Source organism: Aptenodytes patagonicus, chromosome Z (genome assembly GCF_965638725.1).
Source record: "Aptenodytes patagonicus chromosome Z, bAptPat1.pri.cur, whole genome shotgun sequence".
Classification (NCBI taxonomy): domain Eukaryota; kingdom Metazoa; phylum Chordata; class Aves; order Sphenisciformes; family Spheniscidae; genus Aptenodytes; species Aptenodytes patagonicus.
This window is the reverse complement of record NC_134982.1, coordinates 46881758-46901993: the sequence shown is the minus strand read 5'-3', so window position 1 is coordinate 46901993 and position 20236 is coordinate 46881758. Positions and strand designations below refer to the sequence as shown.

At 38.1% G+C, this 20236-nt stretch overlaps 1 protein-coding gene across 3 annotated transcripts in view; it reads right to left on the bottom strand.

Moving 5' to 3' along the window:
• DAPK1 (death associated protein kinase 1) overlaps window positions 1–20236 on the bottom strand; it is an 89949-nt gene that overhangs the window by 20832 nt on the left and 48881 nt on the right. For 2 of the 3 annotated variants that reach the window (XM_076362061.1, XM_076362062.1), the window contains exons 3-17: window positions 16827–16965; window positions 14828–14957; window positions 14497–14545; window positions 14330–14356; window positions 13755–13907; window positions 13561–13606; window positions 11828–11917; window positions 10533–10625; window positions 8828–8947; window positions 7564–7662; window positions 6642–6740; window positions 5359–5457; window positions 3637–3834; window positions 2399–2596; window positions 1210–1308 (exon numbers count right to left, since the gene is read on the bottom strand). In XM_076362061.1, coding sequence (XP_076218176.1) covers window positions 1210–1308; window positions 2399–2596; window positions 3637–3834; window positions 5359–5457; window positions 6642–6740; window positions 7564–7662; window positions 8828–8947; window positions 10533–10625; window positions 11828–11917; window positions 13561–13606; window positions 13755–13907; window positions 14330–14356; window positions 14497–14545; window positions 14828–14957; window positions 16827–16965 — 1639 coding nt within the window. Of the gene's footprint in view, window positions 1–1115; window positions 1309–2398; window positions 2597–3636; window positions 3835–5358; window positions 5458–6641; window positions 6741–7563; window positions 7663–8827; window positions 8948–10532; window positions 10626–11827; window positions 11918–13560; window positions 13607–13754; window positions 13908–14329; window positions 14357–14496; window positions 14546–14827; window positions 14958–16826; window positions 16966–20236 lie in introns of those variants that run through there. The other variant, XM_076362063.1, reaches the window with a different exon arrangement.

Here is a 20236-nt window from a genome sequence, read left to right as displayed (position 1 = left end):
AAAAAAAAAAAAAAAAAAGAAAAAAGGGACAAAAACAGGTGACAAAGGAAAATCTGTAAACACCCCACAAAGTCCACTGCATGCACATTTCATTATTATTGATTAATAGGGGACATGACAATCTACAATCTAGTAGTTATCAAAAAGTCATTTTTAGATGCTAAATTTGTTTAAGCCACAATTCCAAGTTCATTGGTTTTAATGCCTGGTTTTTGAAGGCTTCCTCCTGCCACATGACATACACACTTAGAGGAATAAACCACAGTGCTAAATGTGCAGGAAAACAACAAAAACATTTGTATTTTCTACCAAATGGGTAAAGCAAATGAAATAGAAGTTTTATGCTTTTTCCGTCCATTTCAGCCACCTCAGGGATACTTCGTAAGGAAAAGAACTTTGACTCAACACCAAATCTAATCACAACATGATTTCAATATACAGAGCAATAGTTATTTCTGAGCAGAATGCATTGGTTAGGGCAAGCAGCAATGTAAACCGATCCAATGCATCTGAAAATAAAAGTTAGTTTGTTCAAAACACATGTAATGGTGTGTATGACGCCTATAATGTATCATGTGCGTATGAGGTGTGCATGATAAAGGACGCTTCATTCCTGGTGTGGATATGTCAGCTAGGAGGACATTTCTCACCTTAGTGAGAATGAAAAATACCTTCAGTGGTGCTAATTGGAAGCAGTGGTGCTGACTGATCTGACATAAATGATTTGTTTTACAAGGATAGCTGCATGCTAGTTCACTCATCCATGCATCCACACATCTCCCACCATGAAAATAAAACTTTTTAATCCCCTGAAAGCAAGAAAAATATTTAAGATCTATAGAATACATTTGTACGGTAACAGTACATGATGTGAAATGATGTACATCTTAATGATAGCGGCCCACTGTGCTTACAGAAAACACAATGTTACAAGTAATTCTTAGGCAAAGAAATTCTTAGGTGTAGATGAAGTGGTAGCTGTGCTGTACCCTTAGTCAGTTTCAAATTCACTTGTAAGAAGGGAACAAGTGGACAACAGAGAATGCTTTTCAAGCTGTGCACATACAACAGCCTAATTTTTTTTTTTTAATTTCAAAATGTAATTATAGACCATTGTCCTTTCCCCCCTCCCACCCTAAGAGATGAATTCGTTTCCTACTATAATACATAAAACAAGCACGAAGCATAACAGTATCTCTCAATACTTACAGAGGTTAAAGCTTCTACGTTGGCACCAGTAAGACACAGGAACCGGACAACATCAAGAATGCCATTGTTTGCTGCCAGATGTAAAGGTGTTCTTCCATACTAACATGGGGAAAAAAGTGTCATGATGTTAGTCAAAGAACTTAACTCCAAATTTTATGACTAATAATCAAACATATTGTACAATTATACATACTGATACACAGCAAAGGTCTTGCAAAACTGTAAGAAAAAGTACTTTTGGTTACACCTTAAGCACAACTGCTTAAAGCTCAATTAAAAACAAAGGCTAGATTGACTACTTAAAAAATGGGAAATGATTTTATAGCTAAATCCCCCGCCACTGTGGAGGAATCCTTTAGAGTTTTTTGGCTGTATTTGAGAATGTCTTTCTAATTTCCAGTAAATTTAATTGCATTTTGCTTAACTAAATATGAACCAGTTAAACAACATTAAGTCCTTAACCTTTAAAGCTCTGGATTCCATTTCAATCCAAGTATTACTGAAGATTACATATCTGCAGTCTCCCCCTTCCATCCAAAGGAATAAAAGAGATGAACACAAGAAGTCAGCCTGAAGGAATTTCTGCTTTCAGTGACAGAGGGAAAGTGCTGTAAATATTGCTTCCCCAATTTTTGCTTTTCCCCCTGAATCTCTCCACAGACAACAGGTCCTCATGACATCAACTTCTGGTCTTTCATGTTCAGAGCTACTGTTAAAAATATCACTACCACATACTCTCTGCTTGTAACTCCTCTTACTATTATTTCACATATTTTCATGCTTTCAATACTGTTCCCCCTGTTTCAACCCTACATTCAGGAGCAAACTCACAAAATTACTTCACGAAAGAGTATTTGAAAGCAAAGCTAACTTTCTGACAACTGGGAACTGAAAAGATGCCCGGCTCCTCAAAACCCTACACCTCAACCTCAACTCAAATAGCATCCTGGCTTGCATCAGGATTGCATTCACTTGGGCTCTTTCTTCATGGATCTTTAATCATCTATTCAACTGAAACAAACTTAGGTAAATTTGCAAGGCGAGGCATTTAATGCTTTGCATTTGGCCACTTTAAGAGATAAAAAAAATAAAAGGAAAAACATTTTTCGTATCAGAGACCTGGAAAAGGTCATCTAATGCAATAGGTGAGCTATTAAACAAAGTAGTTCAGTACCCGTATTCCATTTACCTTATTAGTGACATCCAAATTACAACTTGCTTCACAGAGTGCCATCACAATAGGAACATTCCCATCTTTGCAGGCCACATGCAAGGGTGTGTTGCCATGTCTGTCTTGGAAATCTACAAAACATCCTTGACTGATGAGAGTTTTAACTACTTCTATTTGGCATCTTCTCACAGCAAGGTGTAGGGCTATATGACCGTCCTGAAATCACAAGACAGCTTGTAAGTGAGATTTAATAATGCTAAAAATGAAAGCATTTTGCAAAGTCACAATCATTTAACGTAAATGGATGCATCTCCTTGCCTCAAGAATCACAATGGTTTTTATTTTTATTTTGAGGGTGGAGGCAGGGAGATGCACAGTATCTGTCAGAACAAATCAGCTATGGGATGAAAGCAAACTTCTATTAAGCCACTGGGCTTTGCAGTGGAATGGATGAAATGCAAATACACATTCTCTGCTGACAACTTCCCTAGGAGGTGCGAGAGTGACCAACTGTAACAACCGGCTGAATATTGTAAATCAGTCTAGTGTTTACTGACAGAAGTTAGTGATGCAAAAGTCATGCAATCTGCTTAGTGATCAGTTACTTCAGAGACAGAGCTTTCTCTCCCTGTGGAACAACTTAAAGAGACAATGTGACTGGAAAAAATAATTTAATTCTTTTAGAAGCAAAAGCATTTTTGTGAACTTGCTGTAATAACTATTTAGTAACTACCAGCAATAAAGGTAGCTAAAAGGACAAGCATACCAAAAGTACAAGCAATGAAATGCAAAATTTATTTGTTGGGATTACACCATGAAAGACAAAAACAGATTCTGAATCAAATAGAGTTTTATTTTTAAGTAGTCAGAATTTAGCTTATTGGAAGTAGGTGTCATTTATCCAACCCATAAGAATCAAAGGCAAACAGTAAATCCATCTTTTTTTCCTTAAGTTAATAGTTTGTTGCCAATTACAGAACCCAATGTTCCTGCCATTTTTCATAGAGTGTTACTCATAAGGTGATAATTGATAAGGTGATAATGAATCAGTAAAAACCCAATTGTGGAAAAATAATCAGTGGGCAACTTTAAAGACTATTGCAGTCATCAACAGTCTCCGTGTGAACTGCTCAGAAAACCCACGTCATGGAAACAATGCTGGCTTGCAGCATTCAAATGAAGCAATTCAGAGATATGGCTCTGTGACGCCTGTGATCTCTGGATGTAATGCCTGACCAAAAGCAACTCAAACTAACCTTGTCTGTTGCATCAAGGTCAGCCCCATGTTCTGCCAAGCATTCCACAATATCATGGTAACCCCTAGCAGATGCTGTCAGGAGTGGAGTCTCCCCTTCTTTGTTTTTAATGTTCACACTGCAACCTGCTTCACAGAGTGCTTTTGCAACAGAGTAGTAGCCGTGCCAAGCAGCACAATGCAGTGGGGTTTCTTCTTCCTATCAACACAGAAAATAAAAAAACCAAAACAACAGAGCTGAACCAAATGCCAGGAGAAACAATTCCCCAGCTTAACTTAGAAAGACAGGAAGATGACATGAAAGAAAAAAGACAGTCTACTAAGTAAGACCTATAACAAGATGTTGTAGTTTCTAATGCTGACATTCTCAAAGCGAGAACAACTCCTGCTGACATACCAAGTGATTACAGTAACGCACTAGATTTTCATCATTACCTGGATTCTGAGAGTCCATATTTCTCACCATAAAACTATCTACTGACAACACCTTATGTGTCAGCAATCTTAGCTTAGATATTTTCATACTCCTGAAGCTAACTAACTTGGTTCTCTCACTTGAAAACTGATCCTCATTCATAAGCAACTTCTACATGCTGTGCGCTGAGCGACCAACCCAGTGTTTAAAACAGATCACTCACCAAGGAGATGCAAATCCCACTAGACTTGCAGTTTGAGGCAGATCACTCTGCTTACCATCTTCAAAAAGCACATCCTAATGATTTAGGAGTGTAGGCAGTGACTTGGGTACTTAGAAACCCGAGTCATTTAAACGCGCATCATGACAAGCCTTTGAAACTGTAGGCTTTTTGAGTTCAGTTGTGACTGAAGTTCTACTTTGCTTTTTGCTTGAACCCAGGAAGCTTCAAAATATTCACCTTCCATCTCCTTGTACTTAATAACAGTTATGTGGAACATCATTAAAAAACTCAAATGTTTTACAAAAATACGCTATTGAAAGTATCCCGCTGAAAATCAGGGAGGACTAAAACCCACCAAAAAAGTCATTCTATCAAATTCTAAGAAATGGGATATCCTTTCTGTACCCGGTAAATATCAATAAGGAGACAATTGATACTGATAATATTAGAGGACTTACACTGTATTCAAGGTTTCTGTAAAAATTTGAGGAAAAAGAAATAGTTGACCAGCACATCCTGTGATCCCTTGGCCTGCTGCTGCTTAAATGATATAAAGAAGTCCTAGAGGATGCAGGACTTGGGGAGGCTTGTGGAACTCACACACACAGTTAAATTTGGGTCAAATGGATGTTTTTTCCTATTAAGCCTTTTCTTTCCTGCTTTTTCACAAGAGTTCAGAGCTCTAAAGAAGCCCTTGTGAGCCCTCCTCATTTTCAAAAATGAGTGCTTGACACTTCAGGAAAGTCCCATGATGGCTAAAAACAAGCTAAAGTCAAGGCGAAAACTAATAAAAAGCTTTAGCTGAACTCACAGAGCACACACCACCACCCATACCTTCGTGATGTTGACTTTCTCCATCTTTAAGCTTTAATTTTCGAGAGAACTACTGTTTTATAACAGTAGTTGGTTCACACACACTGTTTTTTGCATAGTCTTCATCTATTAAGAGGTATTGCAACCTCCATAATTCTGTTATTTTTTTCAAATGCAAACATGCCAGAGGCTGCAAGGCAAGACTAAGAGTTTTGATCACACATACTAAAGCCTTATTTGTTGAAGAAAAACAGACAGTGTCCATGACTCACCTTGTCTTGAAAGTTTGGATTGGATCCAATGCTACAGAGAAACTGAACCACATCCACATGCCCATACCGAGCTGCGACGTGGAGAGCGGTCTCCCCAGACTGCAATTACAGAAGAACATGCCCGTGTAATTTCATATGTCATCCCTAGGTATACACTGCCATGTACAGCCTGAATGCTACATGGGTACTCCTCCCTCCCCATAACCTGACGGCAAAGCTGTGGTCAGCAGAGATCTCCTGCTTACAAACTGTAGTTGTACGTGAGAGATACACCACCGCCTGCAGGTTATTTCTTCAAAGGCTTTCCTTTTTCAGAACTTATTTTCCTACTTAAGTTTGTTCCAGGTCACAGCCACAATGGGATTTCTGAGCAATATGAGGAGGCAGCTGCGTGACCAATTGGTGTTGAAACAGATGTCCTATTTCTATTCATACTATATCCATACAGCGCCCCCCCCCCCCCCCCCCCCCCCGCTCTGTATATACAAATGTAAGGAGTTAGCCTAACACCTTGCTATATCCTGGCGTATTTTGGTCATTACATTTAATTATTTGCAAACTTTTGTTGAAATTATATGAAAAAGAAATGGTATTTTTATTAAAAGAGTAACCTCTTACCTAGTAGCCCTATGAGGAGTTGAACACTAATTTTGCTAATGTGCCCTGCCTTGCACTAGTTCCCTCAATAAAGCAAACTGTGTTTCACAAGTATAATTGCCTCTGTACTGGAGCTTTGGCTAGTATAAAAACATCGCTATGGTATAAGATTTTAACAGTAACTAGTTTCTAGGGCAAATGTTGCTCAAGTAACACTGCTGGAGACAAGGTAAGTGCTCATCAGCTATAAATTGTTAGGCTTCATTATACTCAACTTAGTAACAGTCAAATTTACTTGTCAGACAAAAGTGATTTTCAATCAAGAGGAATGAAAAACAGAATCACGATTTTATCCTGAGTTCCAATGAGAAATCTAGTCCTCAAGAGAAAATTAATTTAGGTTCGTACTTCCCCACCTACCCACCATGTACTCACCACATTTAATATGCACGCTTGGTTAACACTTGTCAGGAAAGTAATCAGTACACCCAGCTACTTTAAAGCTGTGTTATCACAGCCCTATATGTCAGCTTATAAAACCACACTAAAAAAGCCAGTCATATTCTTGGAACTATGGCACAGCTGAAAATCATTCCAATTGAAAGACCTCTCTCTTTGATAAGGTAAAGTTATAAAAAAAAAAAAAAGACTCTCTGCATGAAAAATGAAAAGAATTTTTTTCTTACCTTATCCTTAACATCCAAAGGACATTTATTATCATTGAGAAATTTCAGCGTTTCTACATGACCATGTCGAGAAGCCCAATAGATTGCATTAGATCCAGCCTGTCAAAAATATTTGATTACAGATGTTATTGATCAACTTAGAATCCTAATTCTAGAGTTTCAACTGAAGTATACATGCACTTAGATGTACACAGATATATTGAACAGCTATTCAAGCTTATATGGACATATTTACTTTTTAAAAAAAAAACCTTCAAATTGGTTCAACAACCCCACATACTAAGAATGACAACAAAACCCCCTGTATGCAAGGATGATTAACAGGACCACTAACCTTTTGCAAGGATAATCCTCTTCCCCCTTCTAAGGGAGTTTTTTGGAAAGAACAGTTATGAGATAAAAACTTTCCTGCTGCTTACTTTACCGTCTATTAGATGGAGAAGCAGAGAGTGCTTCAAGTTTGCTTTAAATGAACCCCAGATCATTACAACACATTTTGAAAAAAAGCTTGTTGCAAAGCATACCTTCCATCACATACGAGTTTTAGTTGCGATATTCCTCATCACTAAAACGTGCATTTATCATTCATATGATAATCATCACATTAAATGATGTTCACCATTGTGTTTTAGGGCAATCACTAATTTGAACTAATTGAGGCAATTGTGTAAGCACGAACTACATTTTAGGATTAGTATCATTCAAATTACTTCAGCGAATAAAGTGATCAAAATCAGAGGATATGCACTAGTAATAAATGACATTATTAAATATTTGCTTTTATCTTTTTGCTGTGGAAGACAGAAAACAGGCTCTACAGCTCAGATTTTTTCATTTCCAATACAACTTGGTCTGAACTGCTTGTCCTCTGCTAACTGTACTGAAAAACTTATACAGAACGGTGACAAAGCAGAACCCTGACCTTATCTTGAACATCAATACGGGATCCACGCTTTAAAAGCAACTGAAGCATCTGAATGTTTCCACAGCCAGCAGCAATCAGTAGCGGAGGTGTTCCATGCTAACAAGGAAATACAAGCAAGAATGATATATTTAATTTTTGACGGATCAAGAAAAGAGAGTGGAATAGAAGGGAGGCATTGAATGGCACCTCCGGATTTCCAGTTTCAAATGAAGTCTTCAGGGAATACTGTATAGAAAATAATTTGTCCCTTTGTCCAGAGAAATTTATTGCATAGCAATCTTCCATATTTCTGGGATGAATTCACATTTACTAAATGATACACCACACATTAAAGGCCTGCTTTTCAAACTAGGAACATTAATGTTAAGCTCTCATTAGCCCAATTTGGCAAGGATGTTCACCTTTGCAACTTCTTTGTATTTACATTTTAAGCCAGTACCTAAGGTGTTTGCCACACCACCTGAAAGACACAAGCCACCAGCAACATATGGGAAAGTTAAATGGGACTGCATCGTTAAAACAAAAAATACAGTGATTTCTTGAAAGGTTCAAGACCCCATCACAGTACAATAACAGATGCTTGACTTTTATAGTGCTCTTCGTGAATACTTCTCGAAGTATTTTATAATGAAGGTCAGTATAACCATTCAAAAAAGTGAAAATTAGAGCAGAGATGATTTATCCAAGGTTAAGCAGCAGAGCCAGCAACAGAACTTCGGTCTCTTGGTGTCAGTTCCAATACTCCTGTTAGCAGGAGTACTCCAGTACAGCAGCAGCACGCTGAAATACTGTAGTAGGCAAGTCATTTCATTTCTGAAAATGAACGACACCATCTAACATTATGTTCACGTAACCAGTTTCTGCAGTATGGGACTTTTGTTTCTAACAGTGCTTTGCAAAGTCAGTTTTGGCAGTCTGGTTATTCCTACATATTCTACCATCTTCATCTGCCACAAGAAATAACAACTGCAAACAAAAGCAAAGGCTGCTATCTGATATACCACAGCTCTTGACAATAGATTTGATTCATACTTTTTCAAAGGCCTAGGCAAAAAAAAACATTTTAGGCTCTCTTTTCAGGTAGTTTGGGAAGACTGACACAGAACACATTAAAATTTCTCCTAAAGAAAGGCAGAATTATTTCACATCCACTTGCCTTTTCCTTTTCATTTCAGGTGTTGCATTTATTTTACAACCACGTTGCTCTATTCAACAGGGTGATAGCTAGTCCCCCATACACCTCAACACAGACCCACACTACCTTGTTGGGCTGATTGACATCGTAATTTGACAGAGATCCCAGAAGGTGCTGTAATCCAGGAACATTGTCATCATTGATGGCATGAATAATAGCTTTCATCACAAAAGAATCTTCCTCATCCTTGTAATTAAATGAGAAAGAAGAAAAATTGTTAGCTTCAAGGAAAATATCCCTATCTCAACAGCTGCCAAGACATCTAAAAAAATTTAAAACAGTGAAATTTTCAAAGTCTTTTAGAGTGCTTCAGCTGCAAGTTGTAATCTTTTGTGAAGCGTATGGCTAACATGTAGGCATGTTATTTAAAAACCCCCACCAACCCCCCCCCCACTTTTTCTAGTACAATATGCTTCCCTCTTCTTCACACACGAACCCATTACTCATTGAGATTCCAAACAGGTTTCTTTCATTAGGTGTATTTTCTTTTTCCTCCCGTGACTTTCAATAGATGCAATACTTGCATGAAATGAAACTAATTCCCTGCATATATGTGAACATTAAAAAAAACCAAGAGGTACAAAAATACAAACTGGAGTATCAAGTTTTGCACCATCCAGGAATATGACACAGGAGAGGTACTTTGGACCAAGATTTCATCTATTCAAATGGACCAGTTAAAAATCTAGAACATAAGTAAATGAGCCTAGATACCTCTGCAGGTGTAAATTTATTTTTCTCCCATGCACTAAAATGTCAAAGAACTGAAATTCACCAAGCCAAATATTTGGATCACTCTTACCTCCTCTCTCCTGAGGTTTCAGATTTTTTAGAACACTAATATTAGGCTAAAATCCTTTCTGCTGCAACACAGGTGTGAAATGCTGATCCAGTGTTAAAGGCATACTGATAGCTGAGGTGGGGGAGGCAGGGAAAGGAGGACAAGACTGAGACAACAAAGAGCATGGAAGCAGAAAGATAAGAGGAGGAAAAGTGGAAACAAGAGTGCAGAGTTGCACAGGAAGGATACAGGGAAGATAATATGGATAAAACGGGCTTTGCAGAATTTTTGAAGTTTGATCCTATTACTGCACAGAAAAGATGAGGTTACCCAGCTCTAAACATATGAGCATACATACTTTGCTGATCACAGGGAATTTGTGAAGCGTGTATTAAAACCTGGAGAGTAAGGTAAATAAGAATGCTTTTGGATTTACAAGCATTTGTAATTACAAAGCATACAGCAATTGCTCCTGACTACTTAAATCTAGTAGATGTATCTAATGTGTGTAATACCACAAACTGAATACTTTAAGATTTCCTCCTTAAATAACCGCTTGTTGTGATACTGCTGTCTAGCATTCATTGGATCTAAGAGGGTTTCAATGATTTTGAATATTCTGTTAAAAAAATGCAGTATTATTTTACTCTACACAGTGCTATGAAAAATTCAGATGCACCTTTTTCACATTATAATTGCTACAGTACAAAAAATCCTCCTGAATCGAACTTCAAAACCAAGATAGATGAATTTCTCGCATTAGCTATCAGTCTCACCATGGTAATTAATAAATTAAATTTCAGGGTTTGTGTCATGCAGAAGATCAGACTATGGATAACTGATCTCTGTAGCCTTAAAATCTATTTCTTCCTACATATGAGATTAATTATGCACATTTTTCAATAGCCAAATATTTCTGTTAGAATCATTTCAGAAAATGTTAAGTTTCAGATATAGTAAAGCATTCTAAGCATACAAGTACACACTTACCAGAGTATCATCACTCCTAGCGACACTCATGTTACTCCTGGACAAGAAAGATCTTGATAATCTTTGGCACAAGGATATTAAGCGCACTGATTGCTTTTTAAAAATAAGAAGAAAAAAGCTATATGTAAAAAAAAAACCAAAACAGAATACTTGTGATAAGATGCTATTGCAGAGATTTTAAAGGAGTACTGTCGTATTAGCAAAACAAACTGGAGTTTGACTTCAACACCCCCCATCTCCTTTTTATATTGCATTTGAACCTTCTATTTCTTTTGACATTTATAATCCAAATAGGCTATTCATATGCACTAAGCAAAGCTAAATGTACATATTTTAATGTATGTACACAAAGAAAACCTAAACTGAGTGTAAATTAGCTGACAGCATTCCTTCAAATACCATATTACAAAATAGTTTAAGATATTCCTAGACCCACCATTTCATTCCAGGGCAGCACACTAGTACTTAAATTTTATAAATACCATAGATGTTCACCTAACACAGACGCTAAATGGTGGCAAAAAAATCGTACTGTGCAGCTGGTTATTTTGTGACTTTGGTCCATAGCTTAGCAAAATCATCCTATTTCTTGGCCTCTGTGACAATGAATAAAACTGCTTTTCTAATAATAGTGACCTCTGTTGTCTCATGTTTCATCTCTCCTCGTGATAAACAGATTTCTCATACAACAGCCCTGCCCTTGCTTAGTATCAGTGTGAATTCCCCAATGTGCACACTGAAGGAGGAGGGATAACTGTCTTGATGAACTGCTCCTTGCACAGATCAACGCTTTCAGCTAATACCTTGCCCCACTTCTGGAAAGATTAAGTGATGCCAACCTTCTAAACAGGTTGGCAGTCTCAGACCAAAAATCCTTTGCAAAAGAGACTAGTTTTTCCTTCCTACTCTGTTGAGTGTTGGCATAACTACTGGAATAATTAATTCTGCAAGGCCTGCTTAAGGGATGTTTGATTTACTGGGATTACTGTCACAAAAACATGTACCTACACTTAGAAGTGCCTTTTCTTGGAAAACATTACCAAGACACATGATGACAGCATACAGCTAGATGCATAAACAAACAATCCACTCACAAGCATTTCTATGCAGATCGTTAACAAAGAAGTCTTCTCCCATACCACCATACTCAAGCACCTAATTTATTCCAAATGACAGAGGAATGGGTCTCTTCTTCCTTCTTCTCCACTCTTAAAGGCACTGATGCTTCCCTGGAGCAGGTAACGCTACTGCATTTGTATGTCACCAACATTTTGAAGATTTATTGAATGACTTACTTTCCACTTTCGTCGTGCTGCAAACTTTTTGAATTTCTCCATATTCACTGCAGATGCTTTTCTACTAAGTGCTTGCTGGGTGTCTTTAGGCTATGCGCAAAAGGAAAATAAAACTGTTGTAAAATATCCCACAATCACAATCAGAACTTTCATAAAACACCTTCTTGTATGTAAGACCCTGTTCTTCAGTGACAACTTCCACTTACATTATAATAATACTGTAACCATACCGTAATAATAAGTTGTAAACATATGACTTTAACATCCACAGCCTAGTGGGGCATGCAGATGGAATTTCTTGAGAAAATGCCATAAAGGAAATCCAGACCTAAGAATATTTCTTGCAATACTAAAATTTGTTTTTCCCTTTTAAACAAAAAAAGCCAAGAGCCAACAGAACATTCAGCTTCATCCTTCACCTCCCTCTGTGACAGAGGCATCAGGTATCATCTCCTAGATAAATCTTCTCTTCCGGGAAGATTTCCTGGCTGATTTTAGATGCAGTCAAACTTTGTTCCAGTCTCAGTGTAAACAGCTGGATGCTGCTGGGACCCAAAAAAATCACATCCCACCTACCTGTGCAGCAAGCTCTAAGGCTGCACCCTTTGAACTTTCTCATAGGCTAATACTAAGCACCAGTTACCAGTGGAGTATACCAAACTTTGCATTATATGATCCCACACTTGAAGTCATTTTTATGGAGAAATGCAGGTAAAGGTAGTGATGGGAAGGGGGAAAAGAGGATATGACCAGTGGGGTGGGAAGAGAATGCTCTGAAAGTTAAGATAACAAAGTTAAGGAACATTAACAGGGTACAAAACAACGTGTCTTGTTGCAGGAGTGGAGACCTTGGTCCCTGAGAGACAAACTTGGACAATGCTTGCTTCAGCAGTTTAAAAGATCATTTCAACATGTTCAACATGTTTCAACTGTTTCAGATTACCCCACCAAAAAGTCGGCAAAGCACAGTCAAATCTGTAGTTTGGCGTATTGGTGTAGAAATGTCTGCCCTAGGGTGCTGAACTGTGAAATGGAGCAGCTGTGGCACGGATAAATATTCTGCTAACTGGTTCTCTGGGAAGTGGAATGGAGTCAAATACTTACTGTGCATCCCCAAGCCCTGGGAAATCAATGGCACTGAAGAGGTTTAATGCTCACAATCAGAATGTGACATGGAATTGAAAAAATTAAGTGGCAGGTATTACTACACACATGAAGAAGAATGATAGGTCCCATTTTCTCCCTCTCAACCTAGTAGCACCACAACAGCTTGAACCAAACCAAACACTATGGAACATTGAAAGAAGAACTGGACCACTGCCCCGCATCAACTGCTTTCTTCAGCCTAAAGAGGAAGTACAGAAGAGAGATGACCCTTTTTTGCCCAGTCTAAATAAGGAGATTAGAAGATGAAAAATGTGAGAGGAAATTGGACTGGATTCAATGAACGTATCTTTGTCAGTGCTATGCTCCCTGAAGATTAGCTTCTCTGCCTGAGCATGATTTTAATCTCAATAGTGGGCTACTTCTCTATTGCTAACTTATATAGAGGATATGTTAATGAAGTCCACATTCTGCACGTATGAGTTTTCATACAGACAGCTTTCCAAAACAGTAAGTTATATTAAACGATTACGCCAGTTTTCCTTGTAAAGGAACTCGAAAAGTGAAAGCAAAGTATGAAATGAAGAATGATTAAAAACAGGACAACAGAGAATTAATTACATGCTAACCTTGATCCAAGGATGCAGCAAACTATCCTGAATAGTCATTCTCTTCCTTTAATAGAATAAAAGATAGAACTGTTTCAGATAGTAGAAAATACATACCACTATATGTTTATTAAACTAACATCTCAAAATATCATGTAATTTGAAATACTAGAGACATAGGCTGCAACAGTGCATACACAAGAGAAACAACTCACTTTGGATCCTTGACTAGAAGTCTTCGTATAAAATCTTTAGCTAGGGCACTGGTATTACTGAAGAACTCTTCTTCAAATTCATAATTCACAGCAGACACATTCGCTAATGTTTCCTGTTTGGTTTCTCCAAGAAATGGTGATGCACCACTTAGACTGCAAGAAAGACAGAACATTCCTCTCATTACATGTTGTAACATTGCTGTTTCAACCCTCTGAGATCAAGTAACAGCAGAAAGTGAACATTTTTCTTTTCTGCTTTAAGACTGCAAATGTACTTTCAGGAAGATGTGATCTAGCAGGGCAAAAAGCTTTGCTGTAGTTTCAGAGAATATTGATTAAGATAAAGCTGCTGTGGAAAATCACCTACAGATTTCAAGACGGCTTCTTATGCTATCTCAATGCTGACTAATGGCCATTCTTACAGTAATTATACTATTGCTTTTATGATCATTCAACTTGAATCATGATGTGCAATGAAAATAGTTTAACTTGTACAGACACCACCAAAAACCCAGAGGATAGAATCAGAATTAAAAAACCAGCATTTGCAATATCCCATAGATTTTGGTACTTACAGAATATAAGTTATTACACCAATGCTCCTGGAGTGAAGAAGCAGGGGGGAAGGATGAGGGAGAGGGGAGGGAAACGGAGGGAGAGAGAGGAGAGAAAGAAAAAAAAAAAGGTTAGAATGTAAGAATAATCATGAGAGATTTATTTCAAGTAAGATCCAATAACTTACCACATATCTGCTTCAAGACCAAGAGGCTCATAATTTACTATTTCAGGAGCTAAAGGAGAAAGCAGGAAGATCAGTACCTAGTCAAAGAACAGATCTATGTCACTCTGAGCCTATATATGTCAGAGATAATAAGCTAAGATGCTGATAGATAAAAACACCTTAACGGAAGTCTAAGTTGGAACTGAATTCTACAAATTGCTTATTTAAATTTCAAAATGTCATGAATTACACACAAATTACATAATCTTTAACTCAGCCAAACCAAGCTAAGCCACATATACCATTTCACAGACTGAGAAAGAGTAGTTTGAAGAAACAACAGTTTTCTCACCAACAAACTCTGGCGTTCCGAAGATATTCTTGAATTCATTTCCAAAGTCAATTTTGTGTGCTAAACCAAAGTCAATAATCTTGATTCGAGGCTTTGGTACATTCCTGTCCAACAACATTATGTTTTCAGGCTTTGAGAAGGAGGAAGGGGGAGAGAAACAGAGATTATACACAGGTACGAAATGTCTGACACATACCAGCATTCTTCAGCACTGAACACTTCTCTTTACCTCCTTCAGCCTCTTGAATTGTGTCTTCAGCAGAAAAAACCCGTCTTTTCCTATTATGATCTAACATATGCTAAAAATTAACTATAGTGAGTTAGGATTTTATGTTGATGACAGACTGCTACGATTTCCACAGGGCCAAGATTTTACCTCTTGTAGATAAAACAGTTGCAGCTTTCATGTGGACTGACCCTACGTGAAACACGCTGTCTTTAGTAAAGACCACAGCCCCTGCGCTACAGCCATTCGAGCAGTGCTGGGAGCTTGCAAGAAACAAAGTCCTATAAACTAGTATTTGGGCTTGGTAAACATTACTCCCTGAAGGAGGTTTCTTTCACACTGCACAAGCAATCAGGAAGGTATATCTTGTTCCCTTTGGATCTCCAGGAGAAACTTTAGGAGTGGTCCAGCTCCCAGATTTTAAGGCTCAACATACTTACAAAAAAGAATGAAGAGCAGGTTCTCATGTCTTTTCTAGCTATATTTTAAAATATGGACTTTGGACTATTTTACAACAAAGATTTGCAAAAACAGAACAAAAGTAGAAGATAAAACGTCAAGATTATGATCAAAAGGAGCCTGTTTCTGCACTCCATCACTTTAACTAGCATACAAAACCAGCTACTTAGTCTCCATATCCTGTCATGTCCACAAGCTGGCATGGCTCTGAAGAGTTCCTGGAGCTACAGCCATCCTGCTCACATTGTTACGGACTTCTGGAGTCATTAAGGACAGCTCTTCACCATCACCCTTCTTTTACCTCTCTCGCCCAATTACAGGGGCTGATATGTGCAAATGTAATTTTCTTCCTTCCTTCCCTACATTTCTATTGCATACTTTTATTGTTCTGCATACTTTAATTCTCGCTGCATACTTTAATTCACATATTCTTGGTATCCAGTGTAAGGATGCTTTGTTTTATTACAAGCATATTGGCAAAAATTTACATTTCATATTGCAGGAAATGTATTTCTTACTAGATTCACAATTCTCTTCTCTTGCTGACTGTCATACAAAGACCAAATATATTACTGTAGGTAACGAGGATGAAACTGGAAAAGGTATGCTTACCCTGAAAACCATTCCCTTCCCTACCTCATCCCCAGAACACAGCATCCCTTTCAGAACTGCATTGCATTATAGTAATTATGCCTCCTTTTCCTATTATAGACATAGCTGCCGACTTCAGCAGACTCCAGGGAATGTTCAGCTGCCTACCTCTGAAAAAAAATCTTACAGAGGAAAACATTCTGAAGTTAAGGATGCAATTAACAGTTTTTCTAAAAACAAACAAAAAAGCCCCAAAAGCAAAAAAAGAAGAGGAAATTATCTGCTGTCTGCTCCACAAGAATTTTTGTAGTTAACTCTGTACTATTTCAATTTAGTACCTATAAATAATGTTCAGGTGAACATAAAATGTATACAACAGCAAAAAAAAAAGTTGGAAAAAACGCATCCCGTTCAGAGTGTTTCATCCAGATCCCATTCACATTCTGTAAAATCATAATCATCATTTTTATTTCAAGATTGCTTACTCAGAATGGTTTAATTTCATTGGAAGTTGCCATTTTCCATGAAGAATCTTACATTAAAACCAGATGGGAACTATTTGTGTACGGATCAGTAGTTTCTTTTCAATGGCTGAGCTTTCCCCTGTCTACATAAACTAGCAAAACAAAACCACGGCCAAGATCTGCACAATGGCAGATTTGTGGCTGGTGTCACAAAGAACTGTTGCTTACAGTTGTCAAAGTTTTTATCTGCTCAACATACCTTAAGATCAAAGTGGGCGATTTGCAGAGAGTGGAGATACTGAACACCATTAAGTATCTGTTTGAGAAATTCTGTGGCTTCCTCCTCTGTGAGAGATTCTTTCTCAGCTAAGAAGTCAAAGAGCTCTCCACCTGCAACACTTGGAGAGCAGAAACAGAGTTATTGATGAGCTTGCTTTAACCAATGGATTCCTTTTAGCATAGCTGTTCTCAGACCAGCCTTGAAAAGGATCCAGATGCTTTAAATGTTGTCAATATCAAAAAAAGATGAAAAGTACTTAATTCAATACCCAAAATAGTAACTACCCCTCCTCCCTCTGAAAAGAATACAATAAAAAGAGTCTTATTTTCAAACAAAAAAAAGGTTTAAAAAAACCAAACAAACATGGTTGGCTGTATCTAAATTTAAATGAAGTAAACCCCGCCTACTCTCTGTATGCACGTTTAAAAGAATAAAATTAAATGTGAAGTGAGTATACTCAAAACATACTAATGTAATGGGACATCTAGAAAATAAAACATGAATCGGCTCATACTACCAGTAAAACATCAGGTTTCCACCCGCCCCCGCATTAAAAAATACAAAATTTGAAGCTTACTTTGAAATAGTTGCTGGTAGCTGTCCTACTATTCAGTTTCTAAACTCCTCAAAGCATTCAACTCTTTGAAAATATAGTCTATTCTTTGAAATAGTGTATTACATTCAGCACGTATGTTGTATTTGTACTCTAACATTACCACACCTTTCCTACAAGGAAGAGCCACTACTGCCCTTAAGACTATTTCCAGCAAGCGTTTTAGCTGCACAGGCAGAAAGAAGAGAGGTAAGAAGTGAGGAGGGTACACAAGCACATCTAGGTTTTTGCATCTGAGGGAGAGGAATTAACTGAAGATGACCGTTTTCTCAGCTCAGTCAGCGGTCTATCAGGAGTGATGATAAATGTCAACAGAAAAAGAGATACTGAAGTGAAGAGCAAACATGCACTACAACTATTCTTAAAAAACAACCAATCTCCTTTCAGTTTAAGGACATATACTGAGATGACTGTCCACCGTGGCAAACTTTTTCCTGTTTATAAAAGCAGCATTATTACCTAGAAATGTCTTGGAGACAGGAAAGATACGTCATATTATCCCCTATATTTTGCGTTGTATTGATATTAAAAAAAATTCAGAAAGCACACCCTAATTTATGTTGCCTTTCTGTAGGGAAAAAAATAATCTGTTCATGATTTAAAGTTCAGATTATGAAAAGTAATGGGATTAACATACAACAATAGCTAAACAGTCTGGGCAAATTTCTGGAAATACATTTGACTTCTTTATCATGTCTACTTTTCAAGAGACTTTATCTGCATTATTGTAATGCAAATTGCATGAAAAGTGTATTTTAATGAGTTCTTGGAGCTTCCACTGAGCTGCCTAGACAATAATGAGAGTATTGTTTTGGGTATTATTTTCTGCATGAAAGCAATTATTGAAACAAAGTACCATTAAATATAAGAATTATAGACTGGAAGGAAGAGAAGTAATTTTAATATTTTTTTGTTGTTGTTGTAGAGACATTAAAATGAAATTCCTGAAGATTAAATACCGTTCATTATTTTAGAGGCTGGTCAGAAACATCTTACAAATGGATACACATGCATATTCTCTCATTCTTTGCTTCTCACTGAAAAAATAGCAAAAGGTTTTCAGGCTAAGGTCTGTACCTCTGTAGCACTTTGCTGATGATGAACAGAAACCTGGATGGTGACACAGTGGTGGCATTTCTCTTCATTTCCTATTACTGGGCACATGTTTCCAAGTGGATGTTTGTTGCAGTTGCCGGGACGCTGTTAATTGGAGCACAACCATGCCACGTGGAGCAGGCAGACTCACTGTGGCTACTTCCCCAGCCATGGGCAGCCGTGGCAGCAGTCACTGCAAAACCCAGCACCTTCATGCGCTCAGCACAGTTTGGCACCGGGCTAACCGTCAGACAGTTCGGTGAGCCGGCCCCTTGACTGAGGAAGAGCCTGAAAGACTGCACCAAACACACAGTTCTCTGGTCTGCTTTGCATGTGGATCACCCACCCTGTGAAACAGTGAAAGCGCCTGCTGATGCTTAAAGCACTCACCAGCTGTCACACATGCAGCAGAAGTACTCAGAGCATGCATTTTCAGCAATACCAACTTGCAACATTGTGCTGCCCACTCTGCAGTCTCAAATAGACTATGACAGTGTCACACAGGTACAGGTATGTTTTATGGCTGTTACAGCTTGCTCTTACTCCTGTTGGCATTTTAAAGACACACAGTCTCTTTGAAACTTACTAGTCATCTATGAACAGCAGCATTGATTATACATGTACCTTTAGACCCAAAAGAAAGATTGCATTCCCAAGGTTTACTTATTTTCGAGATACCTAACAAAGAAATATAACTGTGTGTAAAATGGGAAGAGCCTCTTCATCTTCAGCTTCTTCTTACCTGCAATCATTCCATTTTGTGCAATTTCATATCCTGAAAGTTTAGACCGCATGAAATTACAAGTTTGATGTACATGCATTTTTATGCATCTCAAAGATGTCACATTTGTGAAGTTAAATCGCATGAGATCGCATATAGCTCTTCTCCAGTGCTGCTGAGTACTATCCTCCTGTCTCTGCCACAGCTTAGCTGTAGTGACATTTCTGTTATGATTATATGATAGACCTTATAATAGTGCAAAATAAAACGTTACCTGTATTTCACAGGTAATATACCTAGTGCTTTCAAGTCTTGAAACTGAGGTACAGAGACACTAACAGGTTAAAAAAAATTTACAATTTTTTTTGTCTTAAAATTGGAAGTTAATTAGCAAAAGTGGTAGATTTTTCCAAAGAGGTGTGCGCTTCTTTAGATGCTTAAGTAGTCACCATAAGTGTCTCGGCAGCCCTTGCTTAAGGAGTGGGTGAGTGAGGAGGGACTGGATGTAACGCACTCAAAGCTTTGTTCCAGAAGCAGCTGTACCACTGGTCTGCAGGATTTTAGTGTGCCCCTTCGCATTATGTACCTCACCCTTAATGCCTTAAAGGGTGAGACCTTAACGTGAGTTTCACCTCAGGGAGCGGGCCATTGCGACTTCTCCTGTTGGTAACTCCTCAGCTGTGGGAAGCAAGCTCAGTAGCCCATGTTCTCCCTTTGGGCACTGCCATCACTGGCAAGCTCAGCCAGCTACTCCTGCTGCTTACTTTTACTGGCAGGGACATAAGGCATGAGAAAAACAGGTTTTTAGAGCAACAATGAGTAAAATGTTAAACTAGCACACACAAGATGACCTGGAAGCTCAGAAAAGCCCAGCTTCCCAGAAAGGTCCCTCTGCTTCAGGTGGCCTCCAAGGGCCCTTCCCCATACGTGAAGGGCTGCAACCCACGTCCCCACAGGACC